The sequence below is a fragment of the Eptatretus burgeri genome, chromosome 12 (assembly GCF_056783735.1).
Source record: "Eptatretus burgeri isolate ZD-2024b chromosome 12, Ebu_testis_v1, whole genome shotgun sequence".
In the NCBI taxonomy this organism is placed as follows: Eukaryota; Metazoa; Chordata; class Myxini; order Myxiniformes; family Myxinidae; genus Eptatretus; species Eptatretus burgeri.
In genome coordinates, this window is record NC_140972.1 from 4,796,828 (window position 1) to 4,821,827 (window position 25,000).

Below are 25,000 nucleotides of genomic sequence, written 5' to 3' on the forward strand. Positions count from 1 at the left end.
AAAGGTTATAAAATAAGAAGTGAGTGTCAGCGTTGCCGAGCAACCAGTTCACGTGTAAGCTGTGTTGTCGTGGGTCACGTGGCCTGCCATGAGCAGAGTGAGGCTACACCGGCTGAATTTTATTCATGGATACTTTCGTGTACGGAACTTTTCCGACCATTTTGTTATTTTTCTTGGAATATTGGCTTCCAGTTGCATCAGTATTCAGAATTTCAGCTTTCTCGCCCACCTAGAAAGTTCTAAACATTTATATCAATGAGTGAGTGGTCAGGAAGAGCTTCACATTGAGCTTATGATAATTAAATTGATCATTGTAAATTGGAATACACTAACGATAACATATATTTCGGCTAACTCCATATAAAATGAAAATAGATCACTGAATCAAATTAAGAGAAGTACCATAATTATGATGATCGGCTGGAGGAGAAAAAAAAAATTGATCACCACTCATTCAAAGAACCAGGGAAAGACGTTGGCTTGGCATAACAGAAACAGTACGAGAAGCCAATCAATTTTTTTCTAAACCCCCAAATACAACCAAATTCAACAACATATTTATCATAATCAAAAAACTGAAATGGGAACCACGGGACAAGTCCAAGAGAAGGTCCCCTCAGATGGCAGAATTTCATATTCATGCCACAGCACGAATTTCAATGACATTTTCAGGTCTGAATGTGAAATTTTATTAACCTTTGAAAGAAAATGGCAGTCATAGGTTGAAGGTGTGAAGTCACTAAACTAATTTACATATATGCAAATTAGGTGATACGTATGGGACAGATTGAAATCGTGTTGTCGTAAATTAAACCAAACTTACAATAATTTGTTTACATGGACATGAATACTCCACCGTGACCTTTTAATACACATGAAAAAAAAATGTTAACTTCATTAATTATGCAAATTAGGCCTGTTCTTAATAAGCGATGTCCCATACATAACAATTTTACATGGATTTTTTTAGGATCACACTAAAAGTTCTGAATTTTTTTTTTAATGCCATTTTCAGTTCTACTCCATCATGTATTGGTCATACATCCTGTCTTTCTAGATTAAATATAAGTAGATAATTAGTTCACAAGTAATTTTAAAATGTTACGTATGTGACAATACCGTTATGTGTGTGACATTGCTTGCAAAGTCTGTAGAAAAGACGACTTCAACATTGCCAACATGTGACCACTACTTTGGGGGTGTGTATTCTCATGAGACCTGTCCACACATGGCCCAGTTTAAGGCAGAATAAACAACATGGGATCATTCCATTTGTAAGGAGGGCTGTAACCTCCTGTTGAAGAAGATATGAGTTTTTGTTTATCATTATTTCAGGCACCTCTAAGTTTCTGTTTTTTCTATGAAACATACTGGAATATGTATTTCCGTTTTACACAAAATTAATACCTTCTTCTATTCCCTTGTGGAAGTGGAAGTCGTCCATATAACTATGTTGCCAGATTTGATATTTTCAGTCTAGTTGATAAATTATTCCATCTACATATAATTACTTCAAATGAATGTACAAAAGTTCTGAAGTTTTGAGATAAATAAAAACAAAAATCTATACGAGCATTAAAAAAATAATGAATTACCAACAAATTACTCCAATCAAATTATTTTCATTCCTTGTACACGCCCTAAAACGGATCTGTCCTGCATGTCCTGTCCGGGTTTAATCATTTTATATCGTACATTTTTGTGTATGTCCGCAATAACGTGCATTTCATTTACTTCAGACATACTTGCAAACCATTGTTAATATGATTCTAATTTAAAATCATTTTGCATTTTTGATACTTAACTCGACGACCCGTGAACCCGTTGGGTTCCCGTTGTGACAGCAGTTGATGAAAAAAAAATCATTTCAAGAAAAAAAAAAAAAGATAGCTCCAGCGAACTATACCGCTGAGGTTGTTTGCATTGATCAAATTCTCCTGAAGAGTACTGAACTGAATCGAGAATTGATTTTTTAATAATTTTTTTCGTTGCCCGATTTGAATGAAACTTGATAACGCACACCGCAGGGAAATGGTGAGTAAGGTGGCCCTAAAATTTTTGCACTATCATGTACCGTTTTGGCTGTATTTCAGGAACATACATACATACATACATACACGATGAGATTTTTAGTAACATAGATAGATAGATAGGGAGATAATCAGATGATCTCTTTTTCATATCCTATTGCATGAATTGCTGAGTTTCTAATCGTTAAATGTTGGATCTTTGTGCCAAAATATGCTCAAACCTGTTGATTGTGTTATGAAAGGCAATTTATGCCAACAATGTATTTATCGCAAGTAAAGCCGATGGAGAATACATCTATACATGCATACAAGATGACAGTCCCATACATAACACGTCCCATATGTAACACACCATGTTTTCTTTAATTACAGAATCATCCCAAGGACTAATAACATATAAATTGTTGTGGGTATTCTCCTTGCAGATGCCCAACATTGGAATAAAAATCAATGATATCAATGGCTATCTTAATTGATTTTCAGGGAATTAAATTTTCTTAATGTCCCTTATGTAACGTGCGTGAATTCTTGGACTTGCCCTGGGCTGTCCTCGAAGAACAAAGAACAGACAACCGATGTATGACAAGAATTACAAACTGGTAATGAAGAAAAGGATCGATCAGTAGAAGCACAAGTGGTCGACCAATTATTATTAGACAGGGACATGAAATTGAAAAACTGATTTGGAGTCCAATGGCCAAAGATTGCAGGGAATAAAATACATTGGACAATGTTGATGGAGGCCTTCGTCCTGGAGCTGTTTGTAATTGGTCTCTTACAAAGGCAATTCCGATGTTTGGGGATGTGCAGTGTACACACAAATCATTGAATTTCAAACTCGATCACCCCTTGACCTCATCATGTCATTCCCTTTTATTAAAAACAACCTCTATCTTTCCTCATGCTTATTTTTATTCCTACCCTTTTACCCTCCACTCCCTCTTTTATATGATCCTTCTCTTCCCTTTTCCTTTTGCATATTAAATACATAGACACCTCCTTCCAGATACTAAACCAAGCCGAGCCCAATCTATGCATGTAAATATGCACACATACACATATATACATAAAAACAGATACAGACACATATGGCTTAGCTCGGTTGAGTAACCGACTGAAAGGAGGCATCAAAACGTTCATACTCTTGTCCTGACTATGTACGACATGTCATTAGACTGTCTGACATACAAGCCATGAAGTAGTAAACAATTTATAAAATCACACATTGATGTTAACGGACGAGCAAGTATTATCGAAAATAGTGGAAAATATACACGTTCTGAAAAATAGATGGAAGCTCAAGTTCCCTTTGGAGTCTCAGTCAATTCCCATTGAATAAAGATCAGGAAAAGCCTCAAACATCGTGTTGAAAATTGCCATCAACATCAAAGGTGTGCTGACCTTGCCAGATTACTTTGGTGCACTTAACTCAATTTAGCTGCGTGAGGGTGAGACGGTCAAAAGTTCACTTCTCAGGGGATCATAAAGTGCGTCCTTAACCCAAAAGATGTTATCCGTAGGTTATCAACATCAACATGAGAGCTCACCGAGGGCCTCGACCCCTGCCGCACCGCAAGTGGACCATGCCGTACGAAAATGAATCCCATTTCACAAGACAAGAAAAGGTTTCCATCATTTTTACACGACATTAACTTCATAACGTTCTAAAGAGTGGGTCTTCCCTTCGCTTTTGTTCACGCTTTATCTCCTGCTGTTCACAGCTGGATTCAGCAGGCATTGCATGGATCACTCTGACGTGTGGGAACATTGGAGTGTCCAGCATTACTCCTGTGGTCCTGTTTGCTCATGGCAAGTGGAGAAGGTGAACGTCCGGTATGCAAACAACTGCTCTACTGCCCTTCACCCCGATGCCAACTATCTCACCAAGCGACGACATAATTGGTCATCTTTCAACATGCATATCGTGAGAACTTTTGACAATGTCAAATATTCAAGGATAAATACGTCGTGAAATCTTACATGTCCGACGATGTGCTTTGTTTTTAATGAGTCGGTAAAGTCATTACCTTAAGGGTCACTTTGGGTCTGCACAAAGCAAATGAGTTTCATGGGCGATTAATTATAACATGGAGACGTGAAACCTACAAATAACTATTTGATTAAGCAAACTATGTGGAATTCAAAACATTCTTCCAAATTAACGGCTATCTTCAGTTTATAGTATCATCCGTCAGGGTTCTTCCATAAGACCCCGACGTCTTGGCTTTGCAAAAGCCTTCCCAACATGATAAAATGATGAAATTGGTTCGGTGACAAATTCAGTTCCCACTCACATGTGACGTCATGAAGTAGTGTACGTAATACTTCCAACTGAACGAACATCAGGATCAGTCATCAGTTATACTGACCCTGACTATCAACTGCTTGATCCGTGGGCAGCAGGCAGGGCATTGCGTCACAAAGTGTGCCGTTCACCCATTGGGTGGCACACACAAGCCGATGAATATCTAATTGGCAACACCATTCCCGGATGTAAATTAATCCTTTGGCTGATTGTTGTGACACAGGCATGGTGTTTGCGAGGCAGGGTCCTCGCTAGAGGAATAAAAAAAATGGGACCGGTGGAAGGCTAGCAATCGATGGACGACTTGGAACAAAAATTTGAAAGTTGAGAAAAAATGTCGTGTCCGTCACGAAAGTGCCTTCGAGCAGGACTTGGAGCAGGATGTAGTGGTTCCAGGAAGTACGATTTTTATGATACTATGACAGAAGAAACCCTGTAGAATAAAGCGTGATGGACACAGAAAGAGCAAACAAAACGTGTCGTGATACTTCTCGAAGCAGAAGAAGAGTACATAAAAGTACGCGGACGGAGCACACAAACGACCACCACAACCACAACGATTACACGTTATAAAAGATCATTTTCTCTGTGCGTTAAACTTCATTTTACATCCTCATTCGGACTCAGATGGACATGCAATATGATGGTGAAGTACAACATGCTGTGTTTTGATTGAACCTGTCAGCGAAGTGACCGGATGACATGCCCGGTGTCCACCAAAAGCCCAATCGTATCTCTCACCCACAATTGGAACAACCAATGAGCTCTCACCGAATCAATTAACGCAATAGTTACACGAGGAGGTTTGCCATTGCCTTCGCAGCATTGTTTGTGCATGCTCTATCTAATAAATTCTGATCGTCAAGCAAACAATCAGCACGTACCAGGATCCACTTTGGTATGACATCGATATGCTGTATGTACGTGTGTATTTTATCAATATTCATGCAATTTGGAGTTGTGTACATTTTTGTGGCCAGGTTGGACACGGGGGTGGTGTACAGACTTAGAGTCGCTGGTTCACACAACTACTGGAAGTAAAAAAAATAATATAAGCACCAAATATTCAATCAATTCCATCCAACGTATCATTACCTTTTCATCGATTTACTTCCCCGACGAGCCTCAGCAGTCTTAACAGTTCGTGTCTATTATGATGTCAAAGGACGAAGTACACCAGAAACTTCAATAAAACAACAATTAAACTGTGGTACTGTATGCCATTACTCAGAGTTGTAATTCTCATGGTTTTTGTGAAAATGCTTGCACACCAGCACCGGACAAAGACATAGCAAGTCCCTGTCCACAGGTCTCATAGTGACAGATGAAGGCTGCTGTGGACAAAATGTCAAGGTCATCTTTTTGCCCCTTATATTCTCCCCACACTTCGAATGAAGTGCAGATTTTAAATGACAGTGCAGTTGGAACTCGTGTTTCTGACCAGCTTGCTGATGCACCATCTGAAAAGTCGTTGATACTACGTCTTACTGCCATTTCGGAATCGTGGAAAGGTGGAATTATTCCACAAATTGGGGTCAAAAATACACATGTGGAGCCGAAGCTACCGCTTTCAATACAGAGGGGGGGGCAACGGAGTGAATTGCTTTGGATTCAGGCTGAATACAGGGTCGAATCAACAGTCGAATCAAAAGCAAAATTGAGAAACTACAAGAAGAAAGTGGAAAATGTGAATGGGAAACGAATTGTAAGGAAGAGATTAGTGCCGACCATTTGGTGAGAAAGGTACCATCTGTTAAAACGCAAGAAGAGAAACACTTATCGGAGATAAACAGCTGGCAAAAAAAAACAAGCAAAAAGTGAACTGGAATGGCACTCGGTAGAGCACGTACCTCCACCAGACTGAACGGTTTACGTGTTGTATCCCACTGATAGGCCGGATTATCATCCGGACATGAACAAACATCTAATAGAATTGCACGTCACATCCCCAACTCATCCACCAAGTTATGGCCGAATCCGTCCACAGGTTCTTGAGATATCATGAAATATATCGTTTCTGGCCCGATCTTTCAATTGTGAAGAATCCCTTCAAAAAAAATTCAAAAAATATATATATATATATATTTATCTTCTCGGATAAGGAACCGGATCTTGACCAGAATCAAATCAATTCGTCCAACCTGTCCACCAAATTTAGTCCAAATCCATCCATAACATTTTGAGATGTCGTGCTCACAAACAGACACGGTCAAAAACATAACCTCTGTCCTCCTTTGATGGCAGAGTGAACAAGGAGTTCCAAAAAGTCAGATTCGGTCGTGCAGAAGATTGAGAAGCCCGTGATATCAACATAGTTAACACACACACACACACACACACACACACACACACACACACACACACACACACACACACACACACACACACACACACACACACACACACACACACACACACGTTGTGCAACAGCTGCTCAATCATATGTTTAATGAAACTATAATCCTGCAGCTTTACCAAAAGCATATCGCAACTCCAGCCTCAAAGCTAAACTTAATTATTTGTTTCATCAAGAGCCCAGAATTGGGAGCCGGACATCACAGCCCATTACCTGAGCTTTGTTCCGTTGCCTTCTTTGGACTGGTTACGGCACTTGTCCCACCTGTTTCACCACTTTCCTTCTCCTTCCCCTTCTTCCGCATTGGGCTGAGTGATGGTGCATTGGGTAGTGTTGGCAAACTCGGCTGTGGGTCGCGGAGGGAAGTTGGGGGGGAGGGGTGGGGGGGTGCAAGGGCAGGAGACAAATCAGTGATGTGCATGTGTACTAATAATGGCCACAAAAGTAAAATCAACATGGTGGTGGTAGTCGTAGCAGTAGTAGTAGTCGCAGTAGTCGTAGTAGTCAACAGTAATGGTTTTATTCAACCAAACATAAATATTAAAACATAGGGAAAACAGAAATGGCTGCAAAACAGCACATTGTTATGCAATTAAATTGCATACCCATTAACATGTGTAAAAAGGGGGCATTATAACAAAGCACAGACAAATTCACCAACAGACTTGATCACTGCAAGCCAAAAAGGCGAAACAATCTGCATTGTACATGTGACCTGTAAACAATGAAAGAAGAATATTCAAGAGAATGCCCCATCACCTGGACATACTGAGAAAGATACATGACGAGGAATCCAAACAATTGGCGATGAAAAGTAACATGACCATGAGGCAGGATAAACAATGAAGGAAGGTGAACAGAGCAGAAAGCAGGGAAAAGATTGGACAATAGGTGCAATAGCACATCACAATGTGAAACAGAGATGAGGAAAACATGAAAAAGGGGGGATACAACGGTGAGTGGTAAACAAGAGCAAGGGGGGAAACCAGGGTGAGTGGTAAACATGAGAAAGAGGGGAAACCAGGGTGAGTGGTCAACATGAGAAAGAGGGGAAACCAGGGTGAGTGGTAAACATGAGAAAGAGGGGAAACCAGGGTGAGTGGTAAACATGAGAAAGAGGGGAAACCAGCGTGAGTGGTCAACATGAGAATGGGGGGAAACCAGCGTGAGTGGTAAACATGAGAAAGAGGGGAAACCAGGGTGAGTGGTCAACATGAGAAAGAGGGGAAACCAGGGTGAGTGGTAAACATGAGAAAGAGGGGAAACCAGGGTGAGTGGTAAACATGAGAAAGAGGGGAAACCAGCGTGAGTGGTCAACATGAGAAAGAGGGGAAACCAGGGTGAGTGGTAAACATGAGAAAGGGGGGAAACCAACGTGAGTGGTAAACATGAGAAAGGGGGGAAACCAGGGTGAGTGGGAAACAAGAGAAAGGGGGGAAACCAGGGTGAGTGGTAAACATGAGAAAGAGGGAAAACCAGGGTGAGTGGTCAACATGAGAAAGAGGGGAAACCAGCGTGAGTGGTCAACATGAGAAAGGGGGGAAACCAGCATGAGTGGTAAACATGAGAAAGGGGGGAAACCAGGGTGAGTGGTAAACAAGAGAAAGGGGGGAAACCAGGGTGAGTGGTAAACAAGAGAAAGGGGGGAAACCAGCATGAGTGGTAAACATGAGAAAGGGGGGAAACCAGGGTGAGTGGTAAACATGAGAAAGAGGGGAAACCAGGGTGAGTGGTAAACAAGAGAAAGGGGGGAAACCAGGGTGAGTGGTAAACATGAGAAAGAGGGGAAACCAGGGTGAGTGGTAAACAAGAGAAAGGGGGGAAACCAGCATGAGTGGTAAACATGAGAAAGGGGGGAAACCAGGGTGAGTGGTAAACATGAGAAAGAGGGGAAATCAGGGTGAGTGGTAAACAAGAGAAAGGGGGGAAACCAGGGTGAGTGGTAAACATGAGAAAGAGGGGAAACCAGCATGAGTGGTCAACATGAGAAAGAGGGGAAACCAGGGTGAGTGGTAAACATGAGAAAGAGGGGAAACCAGCGTGAGTGGTCAACATGAGAAAGAGGGGAAACCAGGGTGAGTGGTAAACATGAGAAAGAGGGGAAACCAGGGTGAGTGGTAAACAAGAGAAAGGGGGGAAACCAGCATGAGTGGTAAACATGAGAAAGGGGGGAAACCAGGGTGAGTGGTAAACATGAGAAAGAGGAGAAACCAGGGTGAGTGGTAAACAAGAGAAAGGGGGGAAACCAGGGTGAGTGGTAAACATGAGAAAGAGGGGAAACCAGGGTGAGTGGTAAACAAGAGAAAGGGGGGAAACCAGGGTGAGTGGTAAACAAGAGAAAGGGGGGAAACCAGGGTGAGTGGTCAACATGAGAAAGAGGGGAAACCAGCGTGAGTGGTAAACATGAGAAAGGGGGGAAACCAGCGTGGGTGGTAAACATGAGAAAGGGGGGAAACCAGCGTGGGTGGTAAACATGAGAAAGGGGGGAAACCAGGGTGAGTGGTAAACAAGAGAAAGGGGGGAAACCAGGGTGAGTGGTAAACAAGAGAAAGGGGGGAAACCAGCATGAGTGGTCAACATGAGAAAGAGGGGAAACCAGCGCGAGTGGTAAAGAAGAGAAAGGGGGAAACCAAGGTGAGTGATAAACAAGAGAAAGGGGGGAAACCAGGGTGAGTGGTAAACAAGAGAAAGGGGGGAAACCAGGGTGAGTGGGATTAAAGAAGGGAAGAAGGAAAACTCAGCCTGAGCACCCCTTAATTATTTGTTGCATTTGTGGCAGAGTGTGCAATAGAGAGCTAAAAAGTGTGTGCGACCTGAAAACAAAAGGCAGGGACAGGTGTTCTCAAGCAAAATTAACATAAAACATCAAAAGAGGACAGCAGCTCCAGCACATGATATTTCAAATATCAATTGGAATCATAAACAAAATCAGCAGTATGTTATTAATAAAGATATATGTGTAATTACTTTGTATTGTTAAAAAATTAAGAGAGGACGTCATTTGGAGGAGATAGAGAGATATAGAGAGAGAGAGAGAGAGAGAGAGAGATATAGAGAGAGATAGAGATAGAGATAGATAGAGATAGAGATAGAGATAGAGATAGAGATAGAGATAGAGATAGAGATAGAGATAGAGATAGAGATAGAGATAGAGATAGAGATAGAGATAGAGATCCTAACAAAGGCAATTGGAAGTGACGCTGCAACAGATGCCAAAAGCGCCATGAATGCTCATCTCAAGTACACCATGGGCAAGATGTTCACTGAAAGGAATCTTCTCCACTTTTCACTTCTCTATCACTTCTCCATCACCGACAGGCCGGTGGCCCCTCTGTCTTCAGTCTGATTTCTCGACTTGCACCCTCTGCCCTCTCCATGCTTTGTCCCCCTAACTCCCAGGTATCTGTAGGATGGATGCGGTCCACCAGAAACCCCCTCCTAGGAAAACTGCCAAACTCCAGAACCACCATCCACTCCACTCATTTATTCTTCTTTTTTTTCCCCACCTCTGGAACCACCTCCCACACTTTCTTAAATCTCAATTTTCCCTCCAGGTCTTCAAGACGGCTGTTCACCACCATCTCAAGTAATGCCCCATCCAAAATCATGATCTTTTCTACACCCGTTAAACCACCCTGCACCCTTCCCAAAATTTTGCTTATGTATCCATATTGCCCACCCTTTGCGTTCTCTGTTGCCCCTCATCATTCCCTGCATCCCTCGTTTGTCCATCTCGATCTACTGTCTCCCTCCGCCCTGCTGTTGGTGTTTTTCCCCTGTCTCCTGCTGTTCCCTTTGTTGTGTTGTGTCCTGATTTTTATTCTGTGTGACCACCACCACCAGCCGAGAGCATGTATTTTAAACAAAAAAAAAATTCATAATAAACGGAGCAAGCAGGATGACCTCGAGGGTACACACACGCGCCCGTCTAACCTGGGTTCAAACCTCCACCCAGGTAGAAAACTGTCACCCTCGGGAATTCGTCATTTGTTCAGGTTGCCCGCGATAGGTCGTCCACCCTTGATGAAAGACACCGTGGGATTGTTAACGTCCATCAATAATTAATGCAGGCAGACAGGGTGCTAAGTTTAACGTGTACCCGAGGGATGGCACACACATTGATGAATCACCCTGCCTGTGAAACACCAGGATGGCAGTTTATAGCTGGGTCGGGATTCAAACCCAGGCTAGACACCTGATTTGGGGGGGCGGGGAGGGGGGATGTGAGTTGCCTACCTCAAGGCCATCCAACAAGCCCCAAGAAAACATCTTACAAGTGTACTGATGAAATTTATTGTTCTCCTTATTTGCGAAGCCATTATTATTGGCCCACAGGTGTCTAATTCATAAAGTACAACGTACGATTTCAGCAAATGAATCGTGAATCAACAATATGCTCCAATTCGGCACATTTACTGGAAACGTACATGAAGATACGAGCAAAATAAACACAATTAACTTTACTTTTTATTATTCTGACCTCCAGGCAGAGGTTACCCTTGAAGTGTTTAATGACATACAATTACTGAAAAGAGAAACTGCAAACAAATTGATCATTTTAGCAATCCTTTGAATTATAATTTTAATTGTGCTATTATTCCGCCATTTCCCCATGAAGTGTTGATGAAAATGAAGGCGGCAATGAAAGGTTTTCCTACACCCACCACTCCCACGCGTGTTTCTTCCAGGTACAACTACAATAGACAATTAATAGGTCCATGAGCAAGGACTTTTGTAATTCAGTGCTCAATTTCACAAAATTGGCCATAATTCGTTCAAATAATATTACGAGGTTCACAATGGGATTTTGTGACGTTTTTAAAAAAATATTTCTTTGTGTTGCAACTGTAGTTTTTTTTTGGGGGGGGGAGTGGGTGGTTGTATCTAAAGTCGAGGCTCATGGAAGTGTTAGAACACAGAAAGGATAAGAATGCAACAGAACAAAAGTAACAGCAGAAAGACAAGCGGGAGGGGTACCAAGATCGGAGGCGAGGGAGAAAATAAAGCAAGACCGACAAGCAAGGGATGCGAGTAAAGAGTAGGGGAGGAAGTATGGGGTGGACAACATTGATAGAGAAGCAAACTCTCAGGAAGGTAAAACCAAAAATCTGGAAGGAGGTGGAGATGAGGAATGTGTGGGCGAGGGGGCGGGGGGGGGGTGGCGGAAATTTATGAGGGTAGAAAGGATCATGGTTTTGAATGGGAGATGATCTGAGATGGTGGTGAACGGCTGTCTTGAAGACCTGAAAGGAAGAATGAGATTAAAGAGAAGGTGGAAGTTGGTTCCACGGGCGGGAAAAAAAAAGAGGAACGAATGAGTGGCAGTGAGCAGTGAGATCCTGGAATTAGGTAATTTCACCAGGAGGGGGTTGATGGTGGACCACATCTGCAGAAACCTGAGGGGCAGGGGGGGGCAAAGCGCAGAAAGGGAAAAGGATGCAAGACCAGAAAGGAGGCAGTAGAAGACAGAGAGACCACCTACCTGTCTACGATGGTGAATTGAGAAGCCCATCGACTCATCTTCACGGTGGGAGATTCCAATGATTCTGAAGGCCTTGGATTTCACAGCGTCAACCAAGATGTGAGGCAGCCCAGAGGAGAGAGCAATACTCCATCAAGCTACAGATGAAGGCCTTGCAGGTGGAAAAGAGTTCAGGTGTGTCAAAGAAAGGACTTCACACGATGGAGGATGCCCAGTGGCTGCCTTTGGAGGACAACTTAAAAGTGTGGTTTGGACAACTTAAAGGATTATGGCTGATGGTGAAACCCAGGAGTTTGAATCGCTGAACTTATTCAACAGGATTGTTTTAGAAAGTAGATTGGAGGGTTTGGTACAGTCCTTTCAGAGTGAGATTTTTGATTTATTAAAGTTAAAACGAAGCTCACGCCAAGAAAGGTATCTTATCTGCTAGGAAGTAACTGCGAGCTGATTACATCGTCTGCTTTGCCACATAATCGATGACATAAAGCTCTGCAATTGAGACTTGGAATAGGTCATTGTAGCGAATTACAATTTTACTTTCCGGGGTGCACAGCGGTTGATCCAGCTGCTCAAAGCCATAGGCAAGAAGGGTGGTCTGCACACCACAGGCATTGTACGCAGGTATGCCGTCATGGAAGAGGATCACACCTTTAGCCAACATGAGTCAGTGAATGCCCTTGATGACTTGCCACAGCTTTTGCCGTAAGCTGGCATAGTATTGACCTTTGATTGGGGTTTTGGAAGGCATTCGGTCAATCACCAGGATTATCTTTAGTGGCTCAAAAATTGAGGCCCTGGTTGTGCTGGCTCGGTATGAGGTGGAATATTTAATTGGTTGATCATGATCCCCTGTGGTTCCAATGCATGGATTATAAATTCATTTCAGGATGCCAGTGGTGGAGGAATTACGAGATGAGGAATAAAGTCGAATGGAAATGTGTTGACCGGTTTGAGAAGCTCAGGACGTGATGCCAACCGTTGCTGTTCATCGTGAGTGATGAAAACTTCTTCGACCTCGGACATATCCAAAAGTTTGTGGATGTTGATGAGAATACTGTCTTGAGAAATTCCATGTTGTGTCAATATTTTGGTGACTTTAATAGGGCACTCGTGTAAGATTAATCCCTTAACCTGGGCCACAGTTTGTGGCTGCATCTGCCATCCATCCTGACGAGGTCATTGCCAAGTGATGGGTCCATGCACAGTCATTCGCCCATTTGGCTACTGTATAACTCAAGGGTGCACCATCACAGTTCATGGACACAAACATTTGATAGCACCTTAATGGACAACACAAACATTTATAATGAAGCAAACTTCCAAATTACACTTCGAAACAATCGTGACAGAATAATAATAGTGAAGCAATGTGTGATGTGCTGTCATTGCAAAGGGCTGGCAGGATAGCCTGGAAGTACGCACACTTGCTCTAAGTGCTCTAGCCTGGGTTCAAATCCCAACCAAGCGATAAACTGTCATCCCAGCGTTTCACAAGCAGGGCGATTGATAAATGTGCATGCCGGCTCTCGGTTGGATGTTAAACTTGGGGTCCCATCTGCTGGGATTTGTTCAGATTGTGGATGTACAGGACCCCACGGTGTCCTTTGGAAAAAGTAGGCGAGCTATCGATGACACCATGGCCAAATTCTAAATTCCTGCCCAAACTATTGCTGGGAAGGTTTTGGCAAACCAGCTAGTACAACCCTTGCTGAAAAAAGCTGCTTTGGTGGCACTGACACTCTGTGACGAATATGGTACGAGAGAGAGGGAGGGAGAGAGCGAGAGCGAGAGCGAGAGCGAGAGCGAGAGCGAGAGCGAGAGCGAGAGCGAGAGCGAGAGCGAGAGCGAGAGCGAGAGCGAGAGCGAGAGCTAGAGAGGTAGAGAGGTAGAGAGGTAGAGAGGTAGAGAGGTAGAGAGGTAGAGAGGTAGAGAGGTAGAGAGGTAGAGAGGTAGAGAGGTAGAGAGGTAGAGAGGTAGAGAGGTAGAGAGAGAGAGAGAGAGAGAGAGAGAGAGAGAGAGAGAGAGAGAGAGAGAGAGAGAGAGACATTGAAAACAGTGCACATGTACAAATGTTATGTTTGTGGGGCGGCTTAGATATCACCATAGAGCAGATAGAAATGTATGGAGTAGCATGATCCGTGTACGAGTAGTTAGCCATCTCGATGTACAAGTAGGGAAACGTTAGCTTAAGAATTGTCTTGTTTGAAAGTGCGTCATACAGGGGGTGGTGCAAGGTAACAATTGGGGATTCTGGTAAGGAAATTGTATGTAAAACCTCAATGTCAACCTATCCAGGGGGTGCCGGGAGACTGGGCACGAAAGAGGGCGGGAGCTGCGAAGGCCTCTCGAGGAGGGGGGGGTCGGAGTGTTACCCCAAGACAAGAAGGAGGAGCCTAATCGCGCAGTTGGTCTGTGGAGAATGGGGAACATGACCGAGAGTTAGTTTTGTCTGAAGAGAATGAGAGAGAGAGGACGGTGGAGTTCTGTGGAGAACAAAATTGTGAGGGAAATCGAGTGAGGAGAAGAGGTTGTCCTGCCTGCCTGCCTCTGCCTGTTGTCTTTACCCTGTGCCATTTTGTCTGCCTACTGCTTCAACTCCCCACCGTCTGCCTCGCCCCGTTCATCGACCTGCCCGTGTGTTTTTGTCTCCTCATTGCCTCATCACCTGCTCATCTCCGCTGCCACCAGAGCTGATTCCCCCTGGTTTTTTGTCCCCTTCCCATCAGTGACTGAATCTGGTTTGTGGCACCTTCGATGTATTTAGATTCATTTTTATTCTCATTGTATATAATTTATCAATTGCATTCCTTCCACCCAACCCGCTGTCTCCTCGCGATTCCACCATGCCCGAGTGATTGTGGGTCCGGGAAATAAACCCGTTGGTTTTACAAGAGCTAAGTTTCTCGTGTCTCGCCGCACGACCCACGTGCATTGTCTGCCATCATTTGGAACATCGTCTGAGGGAGGAAAATGCCATTTCGGCTCCTCCATCCAGCGTCGGTGTCAACTGACCTGGACATGACAGTACCATAATATATATATATATATATATATATATATATATATATATATATATATATATATATATATATATATATATATATATATATATATATATATATATATATATATATATATATATATATATATATATATATATACAGTGGAGAGAACAAGTATTTGATACACTGCCGATTTTGCAGGTTTTCCCACTTACAAAGCACGATGAGGTCTGTAATTTTTATCATAGTCACACTTCAACTGTGAAAGACGGAATCTAAAACAAAAATCCTGAAAATCACATTGTATGATTTTTAAATAAGTAATTTGCATTTTATTGCCTGAAATAAGTATTTGATACATCAGAAAAACAGAACGTAATATTTGGTACAGAAACCTTTGTTTGCAATTACAGAGATCAGACGTTTCCTGTAGTTCTTAACTAGGTTTGCACAGACTGCAGCAGGGATTTTGGCCCACTCCTCCATACAGATCTTCAGATCCTTCAGGTTTCAGGGCTGTCGCTGGGCAACACAGACTTTCAGCTCCCTCCAAAGATTTTCTATTGGGTTCAGGTCTGGAGACTGGCAAGACCACTCCAGGACCTTGAGATGCTTCTTACGGAGCCACTCCTTAGTTGCCCTGGCTGTGTGTTTCAGGTCGTTGTCATGCTAAAAGACCCAGCCACGCCCCCATCTTCAATGCTCTTGTTGAGGGAAGGAGGTTGTTGGCCAAGATCTCGCGATACATGGCCCCATCCATCCTCCCCTCAATACGGTGCAGTCGTCTTGTCCCCTTTGCAGAAAAGCATCCCCAAAGAATGGTGTTTCCACCTCCATGCTTCACAGTTGGGAAGGTGTTCTTGGGGTTGCACTCATCCTTCTTCTTCCTCCAAACACGGCAAGAGGAGTTTAAACCAAAAAGCTCTATTTTGGTCTCATCAGACCACATGACCTTCTCCCATTCCTCCTCTGGATCATCCAGATGGTCATTGGCAACTTCAGACAGGCCTGGACATGCGCTGGCTTGAGCAGAGGGACCTTGCGTGCGCTGCAGGATTTTAATCCACGACAGCGTAGTGTGTTACTTATGGTTTTCTTCGATACTGTGGTCCCAGCTCTCTTCAGGTCATTGACCAGGTCCTGCCGTGTAGTTCTGGGCTGATGCCTCACCTTTCTCATGATCATTGAGGCTCCACGAGGTGAGATCTTGCATGGAGCCCCAGACCGAGGGAGATTGACTGTTATCTTGAACTTCTTCCATTTTCTAATAATTGCGCCAACAGTTGTTGCCTTCTCAGCAAGCTGCTTGCCTATTGTCCTGTAGCCCATCCCAGCCTTGTGCAAGTCTACAATTTTGTCCCTGATGTCCTTAGACAGCTCTCTGGTCTTGCCCATTGTGGAGAGGTTGGAGTCTGATTGAATGAGTGTGGACAGCTGTCTTTTATGCAGATAACGAGTTCAAACAGGTGCAGTTAATACAGGTAATGAGTGGAGAATGGGAGGGCTTCTTAAAGACAAAACTAACAGGTCTGTGAGAGCCGGAATTCTTCCTGGTTGGTAGGTGATCAAATACTTATTTCATGCAATAAAATGCGAATTAATTATTTTAAAATGATACAATGTGATTTTCAGGATTTTTGTTTTAGATTCCGTCTTTCACAGTTGAAGTGTACCTCTGATAAAAATTACAGACCTCTATGTGCTTTGTAAGTGGGAAAACCTGCAAAATCGACAGTGTATCAAATACTTGTTCTCCCCACTGTGTATATATATATATATATATATATATATATATATATATATATATATATATATATATATATATATATATATATATATATACATACATACATACATACATACATACACACACACACACAAAACCGATAACGCATCCATTGGAACAAAATCAGAATTAAAGTTTTTGAATACCTTAAGTGGGGGACCAGGGGTTTGGTCATCGATTATATGTGCACAGATGCTGAGCATGCGTAGCATATGGACAAAGAGCTGCTCGACCATTGCCACCAGAGTCGGCTCACCGACTGTTCCCCATGACTCTTCTGCACGACTGATGTCATCATCTGAACGTGTCGTGCAGCCCAGGCACTGCCGTGCTGTCGCTGGGAAAGAAGAATAGCACAGGCACAAAATGAAAAGGGAGTACGACATCTTCCAAGAAGGCAATTTTAATATGTCTACAATGTCATCAAAACCTGAAAGTTACACTGCAGTTTCCATGGAAGCTCACAGATTGGTCCTCATAAGGAAGCTTTAATCATAAATATTCCAAGATTTCCGACAAATTTAAGTTCACAGAAAATTCAAATGATCAAAGAAGTAAAATGTATGAGCGACTGTTTTGCCGTCAAGTGTGGACTTTCATTGGATGATTAAAAACTACAATTAGTTTCAGCCACTGCAACAAACTGCAGTTTAAACTGTTTGAAGACAAGAAGAACTGAGGAGAAAAAAAAAGAACTAAGCGTGGAGTCGACTCATTCCCTCACTTCACACAACCCAACGGAGCTGTGCCATTCCAAACATACGGGGGTGGGGGGGGGGAGGATGGGGAAAATTTGCGGTGGTGTGGAGATTCAGTGCGATGTGCAGCCGTGTTGCTGAGGCATCCACCAGCACCAGTAGGGCAAATCCTCTCCGGTATCTCAGATATGTCAATGGCAAGCCACTCAGTTTCAGACAAGCTTTGAGGAAATTCTGTTCCGTCCATGCTGTTATTTCTTATTTGCTCTCCTCCGCACTCTGGGCTCTTCTCTCCTCACCAGACATGGCTTTTTGAGTTCAGTGTCGTGCGAGCCTCTCTCCCATTGGTGCGCATCTGATGGGGGGTGGGTCCACGATGTAGCTTGTGGAAAATCCCGCTGTCCCTGAGAGAGACTTCATCGTACCCTCACCCCGTCCCTCGCACACGAAAGACGTGGAAAGTTCCCCTAACCCATCCCTGTATGCATAAAACATCCTTTGTAGTGCACGTACTGTTCGCATGCGAGAAGCGCCGTCCCGCAGGTAAACGTTGACGTGCAGGGAAGGAAGAATGTGGGAAAGCAATTTGGTGCCGGTCCACAGGATCAATTGTTTACGGTGAATGATGGGCGGTTGGTGGTAAATAATAAAATAATGAGTGGATTGAAGTGGTGAAGAAGACAGACGCACCAAAGGACGAGAATAAATCTGCGCGGTTGAAAGAAAGACTGATGGGATGAAAGAGGGGTTGTTGAATTGAACAAAGGTGGATGGAAAGGACTGAAAGTAGAGAGTGGAGGGGGTTGGGGGCGGGGGGGGGAGATATCACACAAGGGATACACAAACTAACCTCAACGCATGTCCCCCAAACCATTGGACAAGAAGCAAAGGTATACTGACACATAAACTAATGAAATAACTCATCCTTGGATCTTATACGCATACGTGCGTGCCCTCCCCTGGGGTACATTTCCAAAATCAAAACAATACGTTTGTAAAGCCATGCATTTTGGTTATGTGGGCTCAGAGGTCAGGTCTGGGAGCATGCACCAGAGCAGCGCATCACTGCGTCCGCTTTCTGCCAGGACTTCAGGGGCATCCGTCGAGCCATCCCTCAAGCAGATGCCTGGCCCATCCCCATCTCCTTGAGATGCTGATCAACCTGCTGCAACCATGAGGCATGTGGTCGGCCCATTGGCCTCCTCCACTCACGAGACACCCTCACTGAGAGACTCTGGTGAGCAGGATCAGCATCAGGAAAACGAGCCTCATGCGCAGCAGCAGCTGATGCTCACGGACTATGCAGATAACAAATCTCATTCGAGTCTCTCTCAGCAACCGCTCGTTGGACACAAAGTCTGACCAGCGATAGCCAAGGATTCTCCGAAGAAACCTGGTACCAAAGGAATGAAGTCTTCATCTCAGATCCCTGGTCAGAGTCCAAGTCTCACATTCACAGAGTAAGACTGGAAGCATCAAAGACCTGAAGACTCGGACTTTCGTCCACCCGTACAGGTACCGGCAGCACCACACCCCATGATCCAGTGAATCCATTACTCCCCAGGCCCGACCCAGATGTCTGTTGACCACTGGCTCACAGCCAGCAGAGACATGAGTATCATTGTCAAGGTAATTGAATCTCTCTGTGACCTCAACATCCTGACCACAAAGTATAGACAGGATTGCAGCACCCAAGATGTCATTAAACCCACTCCGTGGGAGTACCTCCTGTGCAGCTGCCCTCCGTGGGGCAGCTCACCGAATGACGGGATTGGGGTAAAGCCTTCAGGACCACCAATCTTTGATGACAGGAGGAAAACCACGGGGAACTTCCCAGGTCAGATTGCGGTGGTGTGTGTCGGGGTGGTGCTGAGGTGTCGTCCACTAAGCGGTGGTCTCCTTGGGTTAACCTGAGGCGGTCCCTTCGGGTGGGTGCCTGGAATGTCCTATCCCTAAGAGAGGATGATCACCTGTCTCTGTTATCATCTGAGCTCAAGCGTTTGGACATCGGGATTGCAGCTCTCTCTGAGGTTCGGAGAACGGATTGCGGTGAGATCATAGTTGGTGGTTACACCTACTATTGTCTGCTTGTTCTGATGGTCACCATGCCCAAGGAGTTGCTGTAGCTGTGTCCAATAAGCTGACTCCAATGATAATTGAGTGAACACCGGTCAATGAGCGTATTATGAGACTAAGGATTCGTCACTTCTTGGGTGTCATTTCCCTGGTCTTCGTATATGCTCCGACTGAGGTGAGTTATCTCACCGTGAAGTATACAGTCTCGGCCACGCTCAGAGCTGCGTCTTTATATATCCATGTGCTTTGGCCTTCAGGCCGAAGGGCATGTGTATATTAATTTAACAAGCTTTGTTGGACTGCATACTTTGACTTTAGGGCTGAAGTACACATTCTTAGCTTTGTTATATTGTTTGATTTCTTTTTTTTTTTTTTTACTTTTCTTGAAAAAAATAAAAATAAAAGCAGAATCAAGTCCTCAAATGGTTATGGTATGACCATGCATGTTGGCCCTATGGGCGAGGATGAATGTGTTTTTCTATGACTCAGCTTTGGCCTTCGGGCAAGGTGCATATGTATTTATTTGATCAGTTTTGTTGGACTGTGGACTTATTGTCTTGGGACTGAAGTGGACATGCTTATCTTTTTACCATTTTTTTTTTCTCTAAAAATGGCATCTCTTTTCAGAGATGACCTCCAGGGACCGGAAATGCATCCATAGATCGATTCCCTAACCCAAGGGATGGACTGATGATTTGCCAACGAAAGGCTTCGAAAACCGATGTGGACCGAATGATGCTGTGGTTAGCAGGGTAGCATCGGCCACTGCTATATACAGTGGGTAGTTCTGCTTTTTTCCGAAGAATAAGTAAACAGGTAGTCAATTCTAATGCACGCACGCACGCACACACACATACGCACACACACACGCACACTTTCCTTCACAACACTTTCCATGAAAAATCCATTATCCACAGTATCCCGAGAAGCACTGTCGGTCTTGCAAAATGAGCATTTCATGTGCTTAATATAGAGTTTTTGAGCCAAGGTTCATGGAAAAAAAAAAAACAACGGCAGAGGTTAAAAGCGTTACAAAGAACAGATTGTACAGCTGGTGTGCATTTGGTGCATTATCATCATCCACAGCCAAAATAGGCCTTTTAATTCAAAATAAAAAATAAAAAAATAAAATAAACAAGCACAATTCAAATATTCTGACCTTCCTCACACGTTTGGAACAAATTGGCTTCCAGAATGTGAAACTTACAGGCAGCACTCCTACAGAAAGCTCTCCCATCTTAATTTTTTTCTGCCACAATGCCTTTAAAACTCTTCCACCTCAGGTCCACGATTGCCATCCTACCAACGCCAAACAAAGGAGCGAGTGTTCACAAAACTTGAAAACAAAGAATTTGGTAACACACAATTCCAGGAAAGTTCACTGTCGCTTGCAAGAGCCTTTTGCTTTTCAACTTCATGACAAAAGCTCAGAAACTTGTAATGTGACGTGAATGTACACCATTGGCACCTGCAGGTAACGCATTATACAGCAAGCTGTGCGTGTATTAGATTTAGTAAAAGAAAATCACCTAATTAATCACAAAGGTTAGAGATGGTATAAATTTTTCCATAAAGAAAGCAATCAAGCTTGTGATAGGAAGAAGAAACCTGAAAGGAGGTCCTAAATAATCGTGAATTGAAAGTAAAGAAAAACATGGAATGTTTGGGTTTCCAAGAAACTGATGCATTGGATTGATCGAGAGGGAGGAATGTCTTCATTAAACCAAACCCCCGAAAAAAAGCAGAAAGTTGTTGCAAAATGTTTTGTTGGTGGTGGTGGTTGCGGTGATGGTATAAATAATTGTATCAAATCGATACAATAAGTGACATTTGTTATTTGTGATTTACTCCAGGTTACCATAAATAGGGATCAAATGATGTGACAATCATGAGATTTTGTTTCGTTTGTGTTTAACCATTTATGAATAAAACAACAATGAAGACCACCATAGATATCATTACAGCTGCAGATCCATTGTAGTTGCCTGGTTCAAGTCTCGTGGGTTGTGTCAAAACAACCGCAACCACCAGCTAAGTCAACAGCTCCGAGCAAGTCCCCGGGCCTGTTTGCCACATTACAATACTCGGTGGGACCGTGGAATTAACCGGGCAGGGGGAGCACCAATAGATGCCCATGACCTATCTAATTAGGCCGAGCAAACCTTTGGGTCACGAACACAGTCTGTGGCAGTTTGAACCGCTTTATCATGAAACTCCAACCACCCTAAACCACCGAAAAAAGCAGGCAGAACAAGCAGAATGCACCTCGAGACCAGGTATATTTAACAATAAGAAAATGCTCGGAAGAAGGATTGCATAAAGCAAAACAGTGCAAATGCGTATGTAATAAATAAACCCTTACCCTCGACTCAAAACATGCCCTTGAACAAACCAACAATCGGTAGATTCCTTAGTGATTCTAATCATAGGACCCAATCAATGACTTGACAACATATATACATAGGGAATTCGACGTGACGATGAAGAGATTTGGTCGGGCAAACGAGAGGTAGTGATGTGCACGAGCCCCGACAGTTCAACTCCCTTGCACAGCAGTCTTCCAGAAACAAGGAGGGAAGAGAACATGCAGCAATCTGTGTGGCGCGACTCGGCTGGTCGGCAGTTCAACACCATTGTCGGACAAGAGTTCCGCGGACAAGGAAGGAAGTGAAACTCCACTCGACTTTCACAAAATGGAAGCGCAACCTTCTTTTCACAAACCGCAACCTTCTCTCACATCGCATTGCCTTCGTCCTCCCTCAGACTGGTGTGCAGCTCATTACAGCATAAACCGGCTCAGCGTACAACGAACCGCCTGAATGTCACATGCATAATGAACTTTCAAAACGTCCCCCCCCCCAAAAAACCCCCGTGACGATTTAACTGGCGTGGTGATTTTACTGCCATGCCGTTAACCACAGTTTTGATGACATCTGATCATTCCTCTGACTGCCTTGCGCCTCAAGGTTTTGTGCGTGCTTTAAAAAGAGCATAAAATGACGGATAGAGGAAAAGAACATAAAAACACAGCCATCGGTTCGGTGGGGGAATAGAAACAAAGGATGGCAGGGAGACGAACGTCTCCACATTACAGCGACGGATATCTAACCTCACAATCAATTACATTCCGTTTGTACGATATCCTGATGCTGTGTGGACTGTGCTTTCCAACAGACGGACCTCTGGTAGCTTGTACACGTTTCTGCGTTTGAGCCTGGAGAGTAACTGCTGAAATCTATCAGTCCGGGTTCTTCCAAACATCTTTTGTTCTTTATTATTTTAAAACTTCTTTCTACTTTCTATTTCTATTTATTTATTTATTTATTTTATACTTCTCTTTATTCATTCTAATTCTTTATTTTTCCTCTCTTTCATCTCTTTCAGGAGAAGTGAATTCTTGCAGAATTTTTTTCTGCAATGCACACTTAGCTGCACCTGGATGGATTTGAGGGTTGTGGAGTAGCAGAAGAAACCCAAATCCTATCCAGGGTCTTCCTGACGACTCCATCTTTGCTCTACTTCTTCTGATTCCGTCTTGGTCTCCGGTTCCATTACGTTATGTTTGTGGGGTAGATGAAGGGATTTCATAAGAAAGATAGGATTGTATAGAGTTGTTTGGTCCGTGGACGTGTAGGAGACATCTCTATGTGATTAAATAGGGAGACTGTGAGCTTCAGTGTTACTCGTCACCACACGGGGGGTGGTGCCGTGTTTATTAAGTAGGGATCAAGGATAACTTCCCCAGTTTGGAATTGCCCCTGTGACTTTTCTCTCAGTTTTTATAACCAAATATACGATAACAAGCAAGCAAAACGTGATGAGGGAGCAGAGGCCTTGCCTTCCCGGGTTTCGTGCGAGCAGACCATGACCCAGAGGCGGAGGTTTTTTGTGTGTGACATGAGACTCATGAAGAGGAAGTGGGTGCGGGAGGAGCAGATCAGATCAGAAAGTTGTGGAGTTGCAACAACAGGACGCATGCGGTCGAGAGAGGACAGTAGTCAGAGGACACGGAGGATCTCGCTTTTGCGCTCGGCATGATGAAGGCTGCATGATTCTCGTGTTCGTGCTGTGAGAATTGGCTCGCGTGCTGAACAGGACACGTTGGCCGTTGACAGTTTGGTTGAGCCGTGAAGGGTATATGATTCCTAGGAGGGAAGGAGAGCGTGCCTCGTGGCCTCCTCACAGGGCCTAAGAGATCGTCTCGTTGTGTGGGCCATCATTGTGAACAGACCGGGTGCAGGAGAGGAACTGTCCGCATATTCGCTCGTGAAAAGAAACTGCATGAAGTCTCTGAGCCTTGGTGTTGATGACCACTCATGAATTGCCTGACATACATTCTTCCTACGGAGAGAAGGCGGATTGGCGCCATTTTGTTGAGCACGTCCACGAAGCGCCTCGATTCCACATTCCATAAGAACCACCTGGACCAAGCTAAGTGCCGGGATAAAGGAGGGATTTTTCTTTGGTTCATTTTCCCCTTCCAATAATTGGGACCATACTCTTTGCAGAGCGTTGGTGCTACCATAGGAGTCACCTTGGCTTTTGGGCACAATGCATGACAGGTCGCCACTCCGGCACAGGATACCAGCAAGCTGGCACTCATGTTGCCGACCTCGGAAGGATGACAGCAGAGTCAACCCCACCTGGTATTAATTCAACAGCCGAGTGAGATTTGAACTCAGGATCCTCGGATCCCAAGTCCACCACCCGAATCATGAAGCCAACTACAGGAATATTTTCCCTTTGTCTGTATTTAAGTCTGTGTGGAGGCACCTCAATTACATTGAGATTTAGTTGACCTCATGTTTTCCTTTCAATATTATAATTTGAATTATTGTCATTGTACATATCTGATTATTGTTATTAAATTATTAACCTCCGCCATCGAAGATCGGAAGTTACTGTTTTCACCCCTTTCTGTTTGTTTGTTTGTTTGTGAACAGTATTACGGAAAAACTCCTCGACGGATTTCGACGAAACTTGGTGGGGGGGTTAGGTATGGTCCAAGGATCATGCCATTAGATTTTGGACTTGGTCCAAAATCCAATATGGCCGCTCTGGCGGCCATTTTGAAAAAATATTTGAATTTTTGTTTTTTTGCATTTCTACATGTTTAAAGTGATTTCCAACCCCAACTTTTTTTTCAACAAAATTTCGATTTTTTTTTTTTGCATTTCTACATGTTAAAAGTGATTTCCAACAAAAAAAAACATGCCAAAATTATAATCGCGGCTGATTTTTGAACTTCAGGTGGATATACCCACA

The 25,000-nt window shown here is 43.7% G+C and overlaps 1 protein-coding gene across 5 annotated transcripts in view; it reads right to left on the bottom strand.

Annotated features, from left to right (window-relative positions):
- Positions 1 to 25,000, bottom strand: part of HTT (huntingtin) — a 637,913-nt gene that overhangs the window by 443,052 nt on the left and 169,861 nt on the right. For all 5 annotated transcript variants that reach the window (XM_085849284.1, XM_085849282.1, XM_085849286.1 and 2 more), the window contains 2 exons: positions 17,108 to 17,298; positions 6,905 to 7,037 (listed from right to left, as the gene is read on the bottom strand). In XM_085849284.1, the coding sequence (XP_085705410.1) occupies positions 6,905 to 7,037; positions 17,108 to 17,298 (324 nt within the window). The remainder of the gene's footprint in view (positions 1 to 6,904; positions 7,038 to 17,107; positions 17,299 to 25,000) is intronic.